General features: G+C 35.5%; 1 protein-coding gene across 5 annotated transcripts in view; it reads left to right on the top strand.

Moving 5' to 3' along the window:
• Positions 1–21,104, top strand: part of NME7 (NME/NM23 family member 7) — a 238,215-nt gene that overhangs the window by 25,935 nt on the left and 191,176 nt on the right. For 2 of the 5 annotated variants that reach the window (XM_019952751.3, XM_073804660.1), the window contains exons 1-3: positions 10,518–10,562; positions 18,204–18,311; positions 19,049–19,215. In XM_019952751.3, the coding sequence (XP_019808310.2) occupies positions 10,521–10,562; positions 18,204–18,311; positions 19,049–19,215 (317 nt within the window). In that variant the 5' untranslated portion in view covers positions 10,518–10,520. Of the gene's footprint in view, positions 1–5,083; positions 5,103–10,517; positions 10,563–15,943; positions 15,992–18,203; positions 18,312–19,048; positions 19,216–21,104 lie in introns of those variants that run through there. The other 3 variants (XM_073804666.1, XM_073804663.1, XM_019952750.3) reach the window with 3 other exon arrangements.

Raw genomic sequence — 21,104 nt, forward strand, 5'->3', positions numbered from 1 at the left:
TTGACTGAATACCGACTTGTAGAAGGCCCTGGGATGTGCACTTTGGGGATATAAAAATGAATGATACCCTCATTTTGTCCTCAGGAACTTACGTTATAGTAGAAACATAAGGTGTGTATATAAACAACTATAAATATGCTTCCAAAGGCTCAGCTAAAATGCAAGGGGATTTCAGAGTACTGAAAAATGTCTTTCATTTGGGAGGCTCATGGAGATTTTTGTCGAGCAGGTGGAATTTGCATTGTGTCTTGACAAGAAGATATGTGAAGATTTTGAAGGAACAGAGAGAGACTGTTTCAAAAGTTTAGGAGAAGTACCGTAAATAAGGAGATATATGGTACATCTCATTGATCTAGGTCTGCAGAGTATTTAAGGGTGTATTTCAGCAGCATTCAGAACTGAAGTGTGATACTTTTTTGGTTTGGTCCCGAAAAACTAAATAGGCCAGTTATTTACTTACCATTTTAGAGTCTACCTGTACTTATCTTTATTCATCCTCCAGGAGGAGCCAGCCAGTTCTTCCTAGGATGTGATGATGGGTAAGAACTAGTTCTCTGATTTTCCCCTCCTCAAATAACAGTTTTTGCTTGGCTGTTGACCCATCCTTGCATAGGTGGTTCCTTAAAAGGAAGAGGAAATTACAACTCTGTAGTTCAGTGGTAAGAAGTGTAGCTAGTTAGAAGGCTCACCATTTTCCTGAGTGGGTGGGCTTTTATTTTGGCAAATCTGTGTGAGACAGATTTTCTTCTTTTTTTTTTTTATAGCTTTCACTCAATAAACAGAGGATTCAATAAAAGACAGTTTAGTTTGTGTCAAAATTAAATACTTTGAAATTTGGAAGAGTAGAAAAGAGGATGAAGGTAGAAGGACTAGAGTAAGATGAAAGGTATAGACAGTTTTACATTGCTTAGATATTAAAAATTTCCTTGTATTAAGTAATAAACCAAAATGCAACAGAGGGTGCTTACTGCTGTCCAATCATGAGGAGAACTAGTATTTTAAAACTTCAGCCAAAATTTCCTAGTTCCTTACAGTTGGCTAAAGTACTTTTAAAAATAGTAATGAGAATATTTTGTTACACTTATATTGATTTATAGAAGACAGCTAAATTGTGAGATCCCATAGGAAATGAGGGAAGCTGCAAAAGTTCAGTCTCAGTTCTTGGGCAAGTGGGAAAATGTAATGAGAAATACGCTAACAAAGCTTGCAGCAAATTTGATATAGTTTTTAAAGTTTGCCAAGTACTTCATTGCTTGCTGGAAGAGAAAAAACTTATAAGTGGCATTGAGTTATGATCTCATAGGTTCAAATAACTTATACAAATAAATATTTAAATAGTACACATTTTTAACTTGGTGTTTAGCTATTAAACTAGTTCTGTAGAAGTGATTGTTCTTGCTGGCTAGGATATAATTGCTTAATCCCAGTGAAGGGTTGTATTGGCTGTTTCACTGGACTCTGTTTTAGATACTTGATTTCAGAAACACTGCTTCTTTCTTCGCTTCATCTTTCTATGAGGATTTTAAGCAGTTTGACTGTGCCACTCAGTCCTGACCCAATAGCATGACAGGCTGTTTCCTTACAACCTCATTGAACTACAGAGTTGTAATTTCCTCTTCCTTTTAAGCTACTACACTCACTCACGGATGGGTCAATAGCCAATGTGAATTAAAATACCCCTCAGAAATGATTTCTTCCATCTTTCTGAATATACAATTGTTTCTCTCTGTACTGTCTGTTTTCAATTCAGGCAATTCAGGCACATTTATTTTAGTGACTGATATATTGCTTGGTTCCGGTAGGGAAAATCCTTTTTTTTTTCTTCTTTTTGAGGGTGGTGAGCCTGAAAGCAAAAAAGAGGATGTGAAGGGAGCAGTGGGTGGTAATACAATGTTTTTCAAAGGTTTTTGGCTTTATTTATAGCTCATAAAATCAGTTTAGTGGGTCTCTATCGATGTTTGAAAAAAAGACTGGAATAAAAAATATCTTAGTAATCTGAAAAAGAATGGATATATATATATAACTGAATCGCTTTACTGTATACCTGAAACTGACACAACGTTGTTAATCAACCATTCTCCAATATAAAATAAAAATTTAAATAAATTAAAAAAAATGAAGAAAAGAAAAAATATCTTAGTACATAGTGCATAGTAAGGATAAATATTGCATGAAATTTATCAGTAACATATTTACATGTATGTGTATATTGGGTCATAATGTGAAGTTATTACTGTAATAGTCAAAAGTTTGAAAGCTACTATTATAATGGGTTTTTAAATATATGGAAAAAAATATGATAATTGTTCCTAAATTGCATATACTTTCTGTAATTTTAAAAAATAACTAATAACTATGCATCTTTTCTCATTTAGATTCTAAGCTCCTTCATCAGTCTTACTCATTCAACTTTGTAAATGTTTTCCACTCCTATCCTCTGTGCCCCAATATACTACTTTGTACTTTGATGACTCTCAATTAGTATTTCTCTCTTAACAATGATGCTTTGCATTCTATAGTTGTAAGATATGCAAGCAGCAGCCATTTAAAAATTTCACCTTTGACAATTTCAGAAACTAGATGTACAGTACTGGTTTCAGACATATAATAGATGATTGGTACATAATGTCATTGCGTGTTTTTTTTTGGCTGCCTTGGGTCTTCGTTGCTGCATGCGGGCTTTCTCTAGTTGCAGTGAGCGGGGGCTACTCTTTGTTGTGGTGTGTGGGCTTCTCATTGTGGTGGCTTCTCTTGTTGCAGAGCACGGGCTCTAGGTGCACGGGCTTCAGTAGTTGTGGCCTGCAGCCTCAGTAGTTGTGGCTTGCGGGCTGTGGAGCGCAGGCTCAGTAGTTGTGGCGCACGGGATTAGTTGCTCTGCGGCATGTGGGATCTTCCCGGACCAGGGCTCGAACGCGTGTTCCCTGCGTTGGCAGGTGGACTCTTAACCACTGCGCCACCAGGGAAGCCCTGTCATGAAGTTTTGTTTTTTTTTTTCGGTACGCGGGTCTCTCACTGTTGTGGCCTCTCCCGTTGCGGAGCACAGGCTCCGGACGTGCAGGCTCAGCCCCCATGGCTCACGGGCCTAGTTGCTCCGCGGTATGTGGGATCTTCCCGGACCGGGATACGAACCCGTGTCCCCTGCATTGGCAGGCGGACCCTCAACCACTGCGCCACCAGGGAAGCCCCTGTCATTAAGTTTTAAAAGATGCATTTCTTTGAATAACTGAAGTTACTTGGGATAGTCTTCTCCTCAGTTACTGTTTTGAGGCAGAAGAATCCAAAGTATTGTTCTTCAAGATGCATTCCTGAATAACTGTTAGTTCTACTACATAGAATTGTATAACTAGCAAAGATACCCTTCAAAATAATGGAGGTGAAATAAAGACATTTCCAGGCAAACATCTGCTATGTTTCTGAATCCACACTACCACATCATACTACTGTTGCCACTGCAGTTTTTTCTCTTCTATTTTTTTCTCTTCCATGAAGTGATTTTCATTCCCTAGGAGTCTTGTATTGACCTTGAGTAACTCCTTTTCTTTAATCTCTTACAACACATCTTAAATGCAGTTTCCAGAAACATGTAAGAAGGGCCTCAGTAACCTTGACAGAGTCCTTCTATAACTGTAGAATGTTTCCTGTTCTTTCTTGGATTGAGGCCAAACACTTTTCATTGTTAGTGATCTCCTCTGATTTATTATTGCAGCCGACTTTTGTGCTCAAATGTACCTTGTAGACAGGCTACCTTTCTCACTGTCTCTCATCTCTGCTGCTCTTTTGGCTGACCCAAAACTCTTCATTTTGATATTTTTCCTGATTCAGTTCTTTCGGTATCTGGAAATGAGCATTGATTTTTGGCATCAGACAAACCTTTCTTTGAATTCCAGCACTGGCCCTGACTAGCAGTTTGATCTGTGTAACCTCTTGACAATTAACCTTAATGTCTCTGAATCTCTTTCTCATGGGTGAAAATTGGGGGAGTACCTCCATGATAAGTTTCTGGTGAGGATTAACCTAGACAGTGTATTACCTACCCCTAATGTACTGTTAGTTCATCTCCCTTTTCCCTCCCTATCTGCTTGAGTCAGTATTTGATTCTAACAGTTGTGAGAGGTAAATAAGATTTGTAAACATTGATTAAAATAGTAGCAGTTTAGAGAACACTAAAAGAGTCACAAGTACCAGCAATCAGATGTAAACAGTGTATCCCATTGATTTATGCAAGATTATGATAGTTGGTACCATAAAAAAACAAAACAAAACAAAACAATAATGGCTCTGCCTTCCTTCCTTACTTTTCTTCTTTCTTTCTTTTTAAGCATTTTTAAGTGTTCAGTCTTTAAAGGTGGTAACATTTGTGTCAGTATGTATTGGGCTGATACCTTATCTTTCCAATATCCTCTAGAGGCCTTATCAGAATGAAAGGTCCCTGGAAGAATAGAGGACTTGTTAAGGGAGTCTATTACAATGGAGCAATTTATAATCAAAACTCCTCTTCAGAAACCTTGTAGTTTATTTGTAAAAAGAAATAAAGATAATTTTTTGCTATTATCATGTATTATTCAGAAATAATTCATCTTCACTTAACATGTACACAAACGCATATACACCCATGAACTCATCCTTTACCCCAAGTACTTACGTATGGGGGTACATTTCTAGCCATATTAATATTTTATTTTGTTTCTTCTGTATTTATAATTGATGTGGGATTAGATAATGAGTATGATTTTCAATTTTTCCTGCCTTTCTCCCAGGCTTATTGCTATCAGGAATAAAAATTTACTTGAAAAGTTACCTTAAGTAGACATTTTATTTCACTGTTGAGCCATTAAATGAAGATTTAGATAATTTATTTGAAAATTATTTCCTGTGTTTTATTTTAGATACCAGAGAAGCCTTGGACTGACATGCTTTCTTATAAGTACATATTTCTCTCTTTTAAATAAAATATAGAACATTTCTGCTTTGCTTTGTGGACCTGGAGGCAGATTCTTCAGATTTTACTCCTATTTCATAAACATTCACATAGCTTCTCAGATTTCTTCTTGGTCCTGGAAACTAGTCACATAATTAATTTTGCATCTTAGAGTAGTTAAATGGTAAGATATGATACCTGCTCTTTTGAACATATAAGTTGTTTATAAGTATAATGTCCAATATGACTTTAAATATTATATTAGCTATAGAATGTAAGTGCTTTGTTATTATTTTCCATAACATTTCTGTGTTTCCATGCCGAGCCAAAGCACATGGTTTAAGTTTTCACATCTACAATTTGCAGCAGTAATTTCGTGTTGATTAATGTAATCTGTGATTTTTTTCCAGTGATGCTTTTCCTTTGAGAAGTTTGAATTATAATACTAATCATTAATGTGTAATAGATGATGTCATAAAATTTAGAAAGAAAATTGTTGCTCAATTTTGTACTGGTAAAAACAGACCCATAACTTTGAGCTCCCTAAAGGGCAAAAATTTGTACTGACTCTGGCTTACTACATGTCCTTTATAAAAAATTACTTACAGAAATAACTATATATGTTCAGTAGCTATACTTTTCATAATAAATACAATTTTAGTCACATTTGTGGTTTTCTGTTTGCCACAAATTCTTTTTTCCTTCCTACTGATTTTTTCTGCAAAGACCTTTAAAGAACTACTTACTAGGATTTGCTGCAGTGCAGGCTGCAGCATCACGAATCAAAAGAGGCCCTTCTTGTATATCAGAAAAAGGCCAGTAAGGGAGATGAATGTGTGCAGTGCAGCTCGAAAGTCACATGTGGCCCTACAAGCCACCGTCACTGCTATGAGACTTAGGCAACAGAAATCCTAGTGCTTTATATACACTAAGTCATCTAATCCCCACAGCTACCCTAGGAGGAAAGTACTATTACTATTCCCATTTTATAGGTGGGGAAACTGAGGCTCAGAGAGGCTCTCTCCTATCTTGTCCATGTCACCCACCCCAGGTCTGTCTGACTCTATAGCCCGTGTTCTTAGCTATCCTGAAGTATTCCCCATCTGACCCCAAAAGAAAATTCTTTGTAGTTTCCTGGATTTTCTTTTCAAGCAGCACAGCTCAGAGCCATGTCATTTGCTATAGGCTACCAGCAAATGAGAGAAGCAATAGTAGCGGCAGCAGGCTCAATTTGGCACATGCATTGCCAAATACTGATAATGCCAGGTCCAATCAGTATTTGTTGATTGATTACTATAGAGTCATCAGAAATGGAATGGTTCTTTTTTTTTTTAATTGAAGTATAGTTAATTCACAATAACAATACTGTGTTAGTTTCAGGTGTACAGCAAAGAATATATACATATATTTTTTTCAAATTATTTTTCATTATAGGTTATTACAAGATATTGAGTATTGTTCCCTGTGTTACACAGTAAATCCTTGTTGCTTATCTATTTTATATGTAGTAGTATCTGTTAATCTCCTACTCCTAATTTATCCCTCCCCCAACCCTTTCTCGTTTGGTAACCATAAGTTTGTTTTCTTTATCTGTGAGTCTATTTTGCAAATAGGTTCATTTTCATTATTTTTTAGATTCCACAGATAGGTGATATCATATAATATTTGTCTTTGTTTGTCTGACTTCACTTAGTATGATAATCTCTAGGTCCATCCATGTTGCTGCAAATGATGAAATTTCTGGAATGGCTCTTTCTGACCAGTAATATTGAAGTGTATGAGGCCAAGGTACAATTATACTTGGTGGCACAAGCTTAATAAACTTACTCTTGAACTAAGGGATATTTTTATTTATTTTTTTTTTAATTTTTTTTTTTTAAGGGATATTTTTAAAAGCATACGCACATGTGAAAGATTGTTAGTTTCACGTGATCCATGTAGGGCTGGGCTTTCCTTTTTGCATATATATTACCCAAAATGAATGACTAGACATAGAACTTATACTCTTCACAAAAGTTAACTCAAAGTGGATTACAGACCTAAATGTAAAGTGCAAAGCTATAAACTCCACTGCAAGCACAGAGAAAGCACAGTGGTTAACTTCATCTAGTGTTGGGTCCTGGCCAAATGGTGCAATGAAAAGAATTGTTAAGAGCATGATTGACAAGTCAAGGAATCTGCGATGGATAGGGAAGGAAGTGAAGGAAAGAGGCTGGGGGGTTGGGGATGTGTGAAAGGGCTGCTGCGCTGGAAAACCTGATGATATAAAAGAGGGAGAAGTTGAACAAACTAACTGTAAGGACAGGAGGATATGGGCAGTGAAGAGAATGCTTGAATCCCTGAATTTGGTGGTGGAACACCTTCAGGTAATAGCAAGGGTCGGGGTGTGGCTACCTCATCTGTATTAATCCCGTCCTTTCTTCTAGCATTATCTGCAAGTTCATTCATTATCATGCTTTAATCAACGTACATATGGTTTTAAATTTACCTGTTTTACTAACGAACATTATTATTTCTATCGGTTATCACCTATTTTTCAAAAAGGAATTGAAAGAAGGAAAAATGTTTTCAAAATGAATGGAAGAAACTTACCTAAGTAATCAGCCTGTACGTGGTATAAGCCTACTATTTAAAAAAAAAAAAAAAAATGACTGAACTGGGAGATGATTCATACCAGAATGTCATTTGAATGGACAGCAATTTTCACATGCTACATTTTAAAATGACATTTTTCTTTTTTAGAAGGCATTACAAAATAAATTTGGAAAAACAATCTAAGGTTTTTCGACATTTAAAAATGCATACCATCAAAGGGAAATTAAAAATAAAGGTTGTAAAGTGCTTTACAGCACATTCTGATGACTAGTTATATAACCAGTGTAAAATGGGTTTTGAGTAAGATGAGAGAAAAATTAAATGACCTACTTAACTGAGTCAGTTGTGATATAGTAGAACAGTGAATTCAGAGCCAGGAGTTCTAAGTTTTTAGAAATAAATAAGAGTAATGCAACACAATAGTTTTTTATTTTTCTATTTTTTATTTTTTTGGTCAAAAAAAAGAATTTGTGTGATTGTTTGACTGGCTATTCTCCGTGCTAGATTATAAGGTCTATGAAGGCAAGGGCGATGTTTGTTTCTAATCATCATTGTCATGTCTTGATGTATCCTAGTACCTAGCATAGTACCTAGAACATGGTAAGTGGTCAATCTGTTGAATACACGAATTGGTGGATGGAAATCAGATGATGTATAAAGGTGTGATAGCTTTGCCTCATCCTTTTCATCATGTAAGTAGTGAGGCCTATACTTAAATAATGGTAAGATTGTATGTAGAGATATAAATAGGTTGAAGCAAGTCACTTTGACAGTTGTAAGCATTTTATTCAGAGAATACTGAAATACACTGTAGACATGGTTTGAACTGTAGACATGAGATTGAACACACTATCATACAGCCCTTCAAGTGAATGCTCTAAAATCTAAGCTCTAATTTTAAATCCTGTAAGAGCTGGAGATGTTGGAGATGCTCTGAGATTAGAAAGTCATCATTTCACCCTGAAATTCTGATCTTTAATTTTGCTGATTTGCTTCTGATCATTAATCATTCTGATTTATTGACAATGTTAAAAATTCATTGTTTTGTTTACTGTTTTGTTTACTGTTTACTGTTAGCCAGTGCCTTTTGGTTCTAACAGGAGACCTTTTCAGTTTTCTACGCTGTGTATCAGACCCTTTTACAAATGTGCTCACATTAATTTTTACAACTGTTTGTAATCGGTGTGATTTTTCTCATTCTCCAAATGAGGAGACTGAGAGCTCCAGGACCGTGCTCCAGACACACCACCTGTTTTTATTTTGGCTAATGCTTACATTAACTGAAAGTCAAACCCAAATTTTTATAGAATATATAGAAACTCCCACATACGACTGTGCTTTGTATTAAGAGGCCTGTATAAAACTAATAACATTTTCTTTTAAAAATCTGAATGACTTTCCTTTTTCTTCGTTCTGAAACCATGGTTTCAGATTTGTTCTCAGTGGATTTACCTCTTTCTGTATAATGCAAAAGGATATTCTCCTCTCTGCTTTTGTGTTGAGGATTTGCTCTCTGCTACTTTCTCTGCATTCCACCTCTACTTGAGAATGCATTTTGCTTCAAAGCATCCCTCCCCCAACTCCAATCTATCTTTCTAACTATCTGTTTTATAAGGGGAGGGGAAGAGTAAGTTTCATATAAAATTAAAAAACACGATATATCTAATTGCTCACCAAAAGTTCTACCACGTAAAACACTTTAAAATGAAGATTTTTTTATAGGGAAATTTATTTTTTGTACTGACTATATAAAGTTTAGAAAATACAAAGAAGTAGGAGAAAAATAAATCTTAGCTTTTAATGTTAATTTTCCCATTCTTTTTGTATCATATATCTGATATGTAATTGTTTACACTGAGTTTTAAAGGGCTGTTTTTATGATTTTTATGATTTTATAAACAAATTTACATTGGGAGAACACAGACAATAACAATATAAAGGTGGGAAAAAAACTACAGAATGCTGCCACCCAAATTTAACTGTTTATATCTTAGTGTATTTCCTTAACACTCATGTTATACTCTTTGATTATTTGTTTGTTTTGTTTGATTTTTGTATTTACATTCTGATTTTATAGTGTAGTTGGTGGAAGAGAACTCCAAGAGTTCTAGATGATATATGATATGAGGGAGGATCTACTGACAAGTAGTATCTTTGCTGGGTGTTTAATTAGTCCTTACCTAATTAAAGAGAAAAAAAAAAACTGGCTTCAGGTCTTCAATATAATTTGAAATTAAACTCTAAAGAAAACTATAAATTAGCAAACAATTTAACCCCTCTTGACCTCAAATAATAAAAGTAACACAAGCACCAAACAGGGTCAACCAGGGCAGAAAGGTGTAAATTGAAAAGGGCCCTCTCCAGTCCCCCGACCCCCTCATGCACTGTGAGAGAGTTGAGTGTGTGCAGTGAACCCCTAAAGTCATCATCACTGGCTTGTCACATTCCTGAGTGTCCTTCCAGAACACTGTTCCCTACCGATACTACGGTATTATGTTGAATAATAAGAATTTGGGTCATCATCCCTCAAGTTCTGGGGCCATGAAAATGAATGCTCATTAGGTTTCTCTGTGCTGATGTAGCAAAAGGAATGGAACCACTTTTGTTTAGGATTAATAATACTCTGATTACAGTTTCCCCACTCTGCCTCGGGTTTGGTTATTGTTTACATAACCACTGGCATGTTGTTTCTTACTCTTTGCCATCTTGCAGAACCACTGTGCTTTTTGCTGCTTAACGTCTCTCTCCCCTTGCTGCCCCCAAGCTGCAGCTCATGAAAGCTTCTCTTCCATTTTTTTTGGCTCTCTTCTTAGCTTTTTGACTATAGTGTGATTAGGGGAGGAAAAAGTATTCCTCAATCCTCGTAGGGTCCCCGGGTCTGAAATTTAAACTGACAAAGACAGATTAACAGGAGAAAAGCATACATGTTTATTTAATGTAAGTTTTTCGTGACATGGGAGCCTTCATAAGGAAATGAGGACCTGAGGAAACAGACCTGAGTGTTTTTATGCTGGGTTTGATGAAGACTGGACAGTCTTGGAGGAATATGGTAAGTTAAGGAGTAGGAGGGAAGGGTGGTAAACTAGGGGAAACTCAGAGAGGGCTGTTTGTTGGGAGTTTCCTCCGTGTCCCTTTGCTTTCAAAGGGTATAGGCAGGGCAGCTCTCACATGAGGGTTTTATGACCTATTTCAGGGAAGAAGGGTTGGGTAAAGGTCAAAGTGACCTTCCTGCTTCTGTTGTTCTCTCAAACTCCTTCGGCTTAAAATATTCAATATGCCAAGGTTTCATATGTTGGGAGTAGTGTGTTTTGAACCTTATAGTGTGGCTATCTGCTTATAATATTAAAAAAATGAGATGGCACATTGGTGATTATTTACAAAATTGGAACAAAGTGTGCTTGAATGTTTTATTATGTATAAATTATATTTGAAATGTTCAGAAGAAGGAAAATGATTTAGCTTCTTTAAGAAAAAGTCTCATTTTGCTAGAGCATAATCTTTAAATGTTCTGCATAATGGTATTTCTGACAGAAATGGAAATCTCTGTTGTCCCGGTGATCATCCAGGCAGTGACATTCTCATCCGAAGATCTGGCAGAAAACTGGAGGTGTCCCTATGTGTGACTAAAGTGTTAGTTTCTCCCTCTTGAGTTGGCCCTGGAAGCCCAGTATTATGGAAAGATCTGAGTCATAGCAAGTGGAGTTTCAAGTTTTAACTCAGTCGTTAACTAGCTCTGTGACTTTATGCGAGTTATTTATATTTGCTTGCCTCAGTTTCTTTATCCATAAAATGAAGGGTTTGAACACGATGATATTCAGCTTTGAGATCACTGAAAAAAAAAAAGGAATGGAGTTCTTTGCTAGATTTGCCTCAACTTAGCTGAAAATAAAATTCTTAAAATTTCTCAGGTAACTTTGGGTTAGGTGTGTGGATGTGAATATGTGCTCGTGTGTGTGTGTGTGTGTGTGTGTGTGTGTGTGTGTGTGTGTGTGTGTGTGTGTGTGTGTGTAGTGAGGCAACTAGTTGAAAGGCCAGCCTGAATGAGATGTTCAGATGTACCATTGTTTTCTGCCAAGTTCAGATGTACCACTGTTATATCTCTAGACATCTTTTGACTCTAGGAAATAACTAAAGTTTCTACTGCAAAGGTTAAGGTTAAATCAAGTTTGAATACAATTTTTACGTGGCATGATAAACCTTTTTTCATAGAGGAAACAATACTTGCTTGAGAGTTACTTTCTTCTATTAAATAGAAATTCTGTTATTATTCATATATAGTTTTTTAACAATCTCATTGAGGTAAATCACAGTTATAGATGAAGGAATGGGCTAATTGTTTGAGAGATTATGAAATATTTTTTCTTTGTGTGTAGGTGCTGTTGTGAAACTCTATGCCAAAACTTCAAGAGGTCAGACCCAAGAGCTTAAGCATTTTTGAAATCTTGTGGACATAGTTATTGTATCTTTTTCTGTGTGACAATTATTTATCAGATTTATTGAACTGATCTGTAGTGTTGCAAACTCTCCTTTCGACATCGCATTAGGTTGTTTGGTTTCTGATGGAATTTTAAAAGTTAACACAACTCTATTCTTTCCCCTCAAAAGTGTGACCTCTGGTATCTATTTACTTTTTTTCTTTTTTTACAATAAAAAAAGTAATTGTTTTTATTGTTTTTTCTTAGAGGTCATGACTACGTTAGAATATAGTATTCACAGTGAAAATGGTTTCAAAGCAGGAAGTTATTGGCAACACAATATATATATATGTATATATATATGTGTGTGTGTGTGTGTATATACTTTCTGTAATTTCCTAAATAACATCTGCTTTGTAAAATTTTGTTTGGTATCATAAACTGATGGTATTTTATTTTACTTTACTTTAAAACAGCTTTATTGAAATATAACTCATGTGCCATAATATTCACCAATTAAGGTGTACAATTCAGTGGGTTTTAGCATACTTATCATTACAAACAATTTTAGAACATTTTCATTACCGCAAAAGAGTAATACCATACTCATTAGTAGTCATTCTCATCCCTCCCTCCCTGAAAACCCTGGCAACCACTAACCTACTTTTTGTCTCTAGATTTGTCTGTTCTGAACATTTCATATAAGTGAAATCATATAAATGGAATATGTGATCTTTTGTAACTGGTTTCATTTATTTAGCATAATGTTTTCAAGATTCATCCATATTGTAGCATGAGTCAGTACTCCATTCCTTTTTATTGCCAAATAATATTCCATTTTATGGACATACCACAATTTATCCATTCATCAATTGATGGACATTTGGGTCACTTCCACTTTTTTGACTATAATAAATAGTGCTGCTATGAACATTCATGTACAAGTTTTTGTATGGGTGTATAGTATATTTTCAATGAATAAAGCTGTTATGAAAATTCATGTACAAGTTTTTATATGGGTATATACTATATTTTCACTTCTCTTGGGTATATATCTAGGAGTGGAATTGCTGGGTCATATGTACTCTATGTTTAACATTTTGAGGAACTGTCAAACTGTTTTCCAAAGTAGCTGCATCATTTTACATCTACCAGCAACATATGAGAGCTCCATTTTCTCTGCATCCTCACCAACATTTATTATTGCCTGTCTTTTTTATTATAGCCATTCTAGTGTGTGTGAAGTATTATCTCATTGTGGTTTTAATTTCCATTTCCCTAAGAGCTACTGGTATTGAGCATCTTTTCATAGGTTTAATGGCTATTTGTATATCTTCTTATATCTTCTTTGGAAAAATGTCTACTCAGATCCTTTGCCCATTTTGTAACTGGGTTGTCTTTCATTGTTGAGTTGTTAGAGTTCTTAATACATTCTGGATACTAGACCCTCCCTTATCAGATATATGATTTGTAAATATTTTCTCCAGTTCTGTGGGTTGTCACTTTGCTCCCTTGATGGTATCATTTGGAGTCCAAATTATCTATGTTTTTGCTGTTGTTGTTTTGTTTCATTTTTTGGTCACTTGTGCTTTTGGTTTCTTGTCTAAGAAATCATTTACTAACCCAAAGTCACAAATGTTTTCTTCTAGCAGTTTTTCTAGCTTAGCTCTTGGTGTTTAGGTCTATGATCCATTTGAGTTAATTTTTGTATAAAGTGTGAGGTAGGGATACAGTTTCATGTATTTTTTGGCCTATGGATATCCAGTGGTCCCAGTACTGTTTATGGAAAGACTGTTCTTTCCCCATTGAATGGTCTTGCTGCCCTTGATGAAAATCAGTTGATCATATACGTATGAGCTTATTTCTGGACTCCCTTCTATTAGATTAATGTATATCTATTCTATGCCAGTATTACACTGTCTTGATTACAGTAGCTTTGCAGTGTTTTGAAAATAGAAAATGTGAGGTCTCCAACTTTGTTCTTCTTTTTCAAGACTGCTTTAGCTCTTCTGGGTCTCTTGGCTTTCCATACGGGTGTTATATAGGTTTTAAAATATAGTTTTATATTTAAGGTGTTTTTGGTATTTTATAAGAACAGACCTCACTGACTCTTGATTTCTTAAGATTCTGAAATTGGGATATTATTGAAAAGAGATATTTTGTTAAGTATGTTTGATGTCACAGGGAGTAACCTGATTTCCTTATCCTATTTTGTAATAATCCATACCCTTTCTCCTACATGTTTGTTAAAGGTTACAAAATTGACCCTGTCTAGAATTATTTAACTTTACATAGAGGAGTAGTTAAATAAATAAGTTCATCATTAGTTTAGGCCCACTGAATGCTTTCTTTAACACTGACTTTTGCATCATTTTATGTAAGTAGTGCTGTTTAGTGGGACAAAACATGTGCTTTGCAAAGTCTGAAGAACCAAAGTTTGAGGGCTGACTTACTCATTTCTTTGCTTTGTAACCTTGGACCAGTGTTCAAATTTTCTGAGCTTTACTATCCTTGTCCATGAAATAGTATCCCTATTTCTGTCAACCTACATTGTCTGTTGTGAGAATGAAATGAGATAATGTATGTAAAGAACCTGCTACTGAGTAGCTACTCTAAAAATTATTATTGTCATGCTTAATGGTTATCATTAATTTCTTAAAGTTTGAATGGCACTAATTTATTAAACACTTTGATAATTGTTTTCCTGTTGTCTGAGCACTAGGAGATGAAGAAAGCTCATTCTAACAGAACAGAGGGTGAAAAATTGAACAAAATGTCTCCAGTTTGCGTGCCTATTAGCTTCAGAGACATTCTCCTCACTGATGCTCATTGGAATTTGAGAAAAGGTCGAGCAACTGATGTAGGAGATACTTTTTTTGCTTCACATAATTTGAAGAATATTGTCTTCCCCTCACACCCTTTATATTCTTATTGATCTGAATTCAAATTCTACTTATTTTATATCCCACAAGACATTATTGTTATTTTGTATATGCATTATTTATTTAGATTTACCCACATATTTACATTTCCATTGTTTTTCAGTCCTTCTGTTCCTTGAATCATCTTGAATCATTTTCTTTTTTCCTTCAGAACTTCCTTTAGAATTTCTTTTAATGCAGGTGCATTGGCAATAAATTTTCTGTTTTTGCTTGTCTAAAAATATCTTTATTTCACCTTCACCTCTTGAAGCGTAATTTTGCTAGTTATAGAATGCTGTGTTGGCAATTACTTTTCATTCTTGAATTTCTGATTGATTAAAAAATAGATTCTGGCTCTCTGGTGAAATTATTAATCTTGACATATATTTTTCATGCCTATCATTGTTATTTTGAAAACTTTTCAGATAATAACTAGGGTATTCATGGATTTCTTTCTATTGTCTGTTTTTTTGCTCTTGGTCTTCTTTTTTTGGTATATCTGGTAGTTTGTCTTTGAAAGCTTGACATTGTGTATGAAAAGCCATATTTCCATCTCTGGAGATGCAGGGGGATGGAATGGAGGAAACATCACTTATCATAATTGAACATTGAGTGAACACAAAACTTGTTTCAAATTTTGTAAGGATCTGTTTACCTTTAGTTTGCCTATGCTCCTGGAGTGTAATGCTCCAGGAGTCACAACAGAAAGGCTAGATAGTTTATCAGTGGTCTCCTTTTTGGTGGGTTTGAACTCTCATTTTCCTCCCTCCAGCACTGTGATGCTACTGAAAGCTCCATTGAACAAACACAGCTTTGAGCTCACTTCTCTGTGGTTTCCTTTTCTTCCGGATCTTTGCCCCTCAAGTCTTGTCTGCATTGGTAGGCCCAAATTCCAGTGTTTGTCTACTTACCTCCATGACACTGTCAAAAGCTCTGCTAGCTTCTCTGCCTCTTAGCAGCCTTCCCCTGCCAGCTTCTTGGGATTCTCAGTCTCTTGTCCAGCTTGACTTAAGTCTCAGCACAGGTCCTCAGGTAAAAGCAGTATAAAGAATGCTGTGCTCACCTCAGTGAACGTCCTGTCTTTCTGAATCTTAGATCATCAAATCTGGCTGCCTTAGATGCTCTCCAACGTCATCAAACAGGTATATTTTTTTAACATCACACTTTCCGAGTTGTTCTTGGAAAGTAGCATTGATTTGCTCTAAGCTACGTCGTCAGCCAGAAACAGTACTTCCTCAGTTTGTTTTCTTTGTATTAAAACTGTTTTCTGGATGATGAATCATGAAAAATTCTACTACCTGCCTCAGAGTTAAAGAGTGTGATTGGCAGCTTTTGTGGTTAAGGCTGCCTGGATAAATGGAAGTGCCAAGTTTCATTGGTTTTTCATTTGCATCACTTTCTTTGCCCTTTTACCTTCAGTTAGATGTCTCATCATTTCTTCCATTTCATAATTTTATTTTAGTGAAGGCAATATTTCAATGATCTTTTTGAGTGAATGAATATTTTAATATAGATAGTAAAAATTTTAATAAACCACTAATATTTAAATTTTATATTAAAAGGAGAGTATAATACTAGAATGCACAGTGAAACCTAAATTTTAAAAATCTATATTAAAAAATAATAAAAGCTGTATTTATAGGGATCAATATGAAAAATAATGAATGAAGAAAGTCTTGTTATAGTATGTCTCTTACCTTTGTTTTCTCTTGACTAATAAACATTTAAATGTGTCTTTTGGATGATTGTGGGAAAAATAAAATAGTGTCTTAAAAGCTATCTCAATTATAGCTTATGAGTACAATCATAAATATAACTAGACATAGTACTATTAGAATTTATAAGTGAATTATTAACATAAAAGGAACCCGTCTATATACTATAACCAGAGAATCAGATGCTAAATCCAGAATTAGCTACAAAACCCTTAGATTCCTTTCTTCTTTATGTCCTCATTTGCCTATTATGATGTAGGACCTTTGGGGGCTAAGATATTAATAACATATGATGGGAAATCCTGCCTAATAGTCAAGGAAAGAGGGCCATTCTTCGACTTAACGTTTTCATTGTATGCACCTCACAGATCTTCAACTAGAGGGAGCTGAAGTGATCAAAGGGCCTCAGCTCCTGTGCTGTGGAATCTACTGCTGCTTTTGTGCTTAGGACATGCTTCCCAAGGGCTGCTCCCAGCCCGTGACTGAGAGGAGCAGGGATACTAAAGCAGGCCTGTCCCTGGAAGTCAGAGAACTCTCTGAGGGCTAACTGGCTTGCGCACCGCCCAGTGGTCTTTTTTTTTTTTTTTTTAACATCTTTATTAGAGTGTAATTGCTTTACAATGGTGTGTTAGTTTCTGCTTTATAACAAAGTGAATCAGCTATACATATATGTATCTCCCCATATCTCCTCCCTCTTGCGTCTCCCTCCCTCCCACCCTCCCTATCCGACCCCTGTAAGTGGTCACAAAGCACCAAGCTGATCTCCCTGTGCCTTGTGGCTGCTTCCTACTAGCTAGCTATTTTACATTTGGTAGTAGTGGTCTTGCTGAACCTTCCTTAGTCTGTAGAGCAGTCCGGAAGGATTCCACCCAGTCTTCCTTCACTCTCTTCTTCACTCAGTGTCAGATTTGTATTGTGGTCTGTCAGCCTTCCCTGGATCCCTCCCTATTTTCTCTTGTAGGAATTTCCTGTACAGAATTTCTCTTACAGAATAGAATTTTTGCATGTTTAATCCTGTCTTGGCATCGTGTCTGCTTCTCCGGGGACCTAGACTAACACATTCTCTCACTGTTTCTATAAAAAAATACTATCATGTGAAATTACTAAGGAGAGTAAAGATGCTTACTATAATTTGAATGACAACAATATTCTAATACTGCTGGAGTCTTAAATGTAGTACAGTTATGTTCTAAATGTAATTGAGAGCTAGCCACTCAGAATTTTTTTCTCATACTAATTTTCTTTTCTTTTTTTTCTCATACTAGTTTATTGATTATCTGCTTATATGTAAACTTGCTTTCAGAAGGACTGAATTATCACAGTAGTCAGATCAGGAGCTCATGTTCTAAAAAAAATATCAATTTATCCAGGATGATTGGATGGCTGTGAAGTATTAAGCAGTTCATAAGTCATCTTTGAGATATCTAAGGGTGTTTAATAAGAAATTAGAAGGAAATATGTATGAGGGTATGTTGATAACTGGCATACTGTTGAAAAGCAGAATTATTCAATACAATAAGTAATAATAAATTTCTTCATTGCAAATATTTGGTAATTCTTTCTTTCAATTTGTATGATTTTTACAAGAGTGCTTATATTTTATATGTTAGTGTTAAAATTCTTCTATCCTTCTTTACAGAATCATAGTGAAAGATTCGTTTTCATTGCAGAGTGGTATGATCCAAATGCTTCACTATTTCGACGTTATGAGCTTTTATTTTACCCAGGGGATGGATCTGTTGAAATGGTAAATGAGCCTTTTTTTGCTTTAAAGTTGGCAAACGGAGTGAAGGTGGGATCCAGAGAGGAATAGGATTGCCTTTTTTATAGTTGCTTGTAAAAATACATTCTTTTCATTTTGGGAATTTTAAACATTTTGGTATTATAATTCCAATACAAGAAGATACCTTGTGTCTTTACTTTTAATAGAAATTATTTTTTTGGTTAGAAAACTGAAGTGGGATTACTTATGCTTTGGATTAAGTGATAGTCAATAAGTGGCTATAGATAAAGATTATCATGCTCATAAATATGTCACCATTGTTGAATGCTGTTATCGCTACAAAAAGTCAAATTGAAGAAGACTGAGTTAAAAGAGTCATGCTTGTTTCTTTGTGTCCCTTTGTTGAGGACTCCTTTTGCAGGTGGACCTATTTGGTATTGGGATTTTGTGTTGTCAAGAAAGCAGAAATTTGGAATTTTTCTGGGATTTCATAGGCACTAATTTGCTGCAGTGATTTGGAAATAAATCTTTCTATCCAGTGTTTTTTAAAGTATAAAATTTGTAATTTTTATGTTATTACTAGAGTAGACTAGGAAATACATAAGTTATGAAAGAAATTATGATTTGTACTTATAGCAAAAATGAAACAGAATGTAACTTATGTTTAATAGAGCAAAATTAATAACTATTTCTAGTTTTATAATAAGGTTAACATTACCTACTGATAATTATTTGTTTCATTGTATTGTTTTTGATTCCAGCATGATGTAAAGAATCATCGCACCTTTTTAAAGCGGACCAAATATGAAGACCTTCACTTGGAAGATTTATTTATAGGCAACAAAGTGAATGTCTTTTCTCGACAACTGGTGCTACTTGACTATGGGGATCAATATACAGCTCGGCAACTGGGCAGTAGGAAAGAAAAGTAAGAAAGCAAGTATATAATCTTTTTAAAATTCTTAGAACATTATGTATGTCTTGATACCAAATTCAAACTTCTTGTTTCTATCTTTTGTTTTTACAGTATAGATATTTTTCAGTGATCCAATTCAGTATTATGACATTTTTAGAATTTTGTGGAGCAGATTCTGTGATTTGCTCTTCACTCAGGGAACAAAGTGATGCTCATAGTCTTAGGCAATGATTATTTTCCAGAGGAAAAAATGCAAACCTTTTATACACCCTCATCATTCTTCTAACTGGGAACTGAAACTGTAAGTCTTAGTGTACAGCATAAAGATGGTTTATGGGGGGGAAGTAGTGATTGCCAGAAGCTCAAAGGAAACTCAGGAAAGTAAAGCTATTTCTTGTAGAAGAGTAGGGAAGGCTTTGTGAAGGTATTTGACAGGATCATGAGAGATGGACTGAATTTTTACCCAGTTGGATCAAGTCAGAGGAATGCTGGTCAGAGGAATGAGTATGAGTAAAAATACAACAGAATGTTATACACTAGGCAGAGCTCATTGTTCTTCATGACTGGCTTGGTGGTTAAACATTTTTTTTAATTTAAGTAGTAAAATAGACTGATTAGGATGGTAGCCATAGGTATGAAGAGGAAGGAAGGAAAGTGATTAACCGAAGTACGGTAATAGTAGTAATGATAGGCATTAATATCTGTTAGCTATTTTTATAAAAGGTATTGTGTTAAAATGATTTGTGTGCATCATTTATTTAAGCCCTACAACAACCTAATACACAAGCTAATAATATTATTATTAGCTCCATTCTGCAGATGGAGAGGTTGAGGCTTAGTGATGTTAGGTAACTTGCTGAAGGTCACAGAGTAGAGGCAGGATTAAAGCCCAGCATCTGTCTGAATCAAGAATAGGAGGATTTAATCACAGGAGAATGGATAGGACCTGCAAAATGATTGTCTTCTTTCTGTCTCAGTTCATTTTTATGTCTCCTGTGGCACCTAACACATCTCCTCATACATTACAAGCACCTTGTCTGTGTTAGATGAATGAATCGTTGAATAACAATTTAAAATTTATTATCTACTCTTCCCTTTTCTTCATTTCCTCCCTGTTTTCAAATGATGACCTTTGATCTAGTTGACAAAGGTGTTTTTGTCTAGATTGTTTGGAATATATATTGTCTATTTTTGAGTTTTATTCACAGACATAATAGATATCTGATAAATATTGACTGATCAATTGAAGACAGGATATGTGAGTATTTTGAAAAGAAAAAAATATACAAAAACATTGTGATACAAAGAAACTTAATCTGTCTTGGGATCACAACTGCATCTCTAAAGGCCATGGTGGTGATGCCTCAAGCAGTACATTATTCACAGGGGATGCCCCACATAACTTTGTTGAATGAATGAGCTTATGTTGGTGAAAATAGTCGTGTTTGGAGGCAGAGCTCCCCGCTGGCTGCCTCCCTGCCTTCTTCCCTCCGTCCCACTGCACGTGGCTCTTCCTGTGAAGCGGAGAAGCTGCAGTATGGTGCCTTCTGTGTGTCTCTCTGGTCTTCTCTCTTCATTGTTTGTCATAGCTACATCTGTCATTCTGACTTTCCCTCAGTTTTGATTTAGAGGAGAGACAGAACAAGTTGCAGTTGTAGCTGAAAATTAGGCTAGCCAGAAAACATAATACGAAAATGACATTGTAATTTTCAACCTCTACGTTTATGAGTTTGCAGCTTTCTGAGTCTAGCACGAGCTATATTTGAAATGGAATGTCAATTCTTTGGTCATCTTTCTTGGCTCTGGTTTCTGTGGTTTATATATTGTGCTGACTTGGGGGATTCTCTGGATTTGTGGAGTGATTGTTGCAGTAATGAAAAATAGGGATCACTGGTGGAAGT

The sequence above is a fragment of the Tursiops truncatus genome, chromosome 1 (genome assembly GCF_011762595.2).
Source record: "Tursiops truncatus isolate mTurTru1 chromosome 1, mTurTru1.mat.Y, whole genome shotgun sequence".
NCBI lineage: Eukaryota > Metazoa > Chordata > Mammalia > Artiodactyla > Delphinidae > Tursiops > Tursiops truncatus.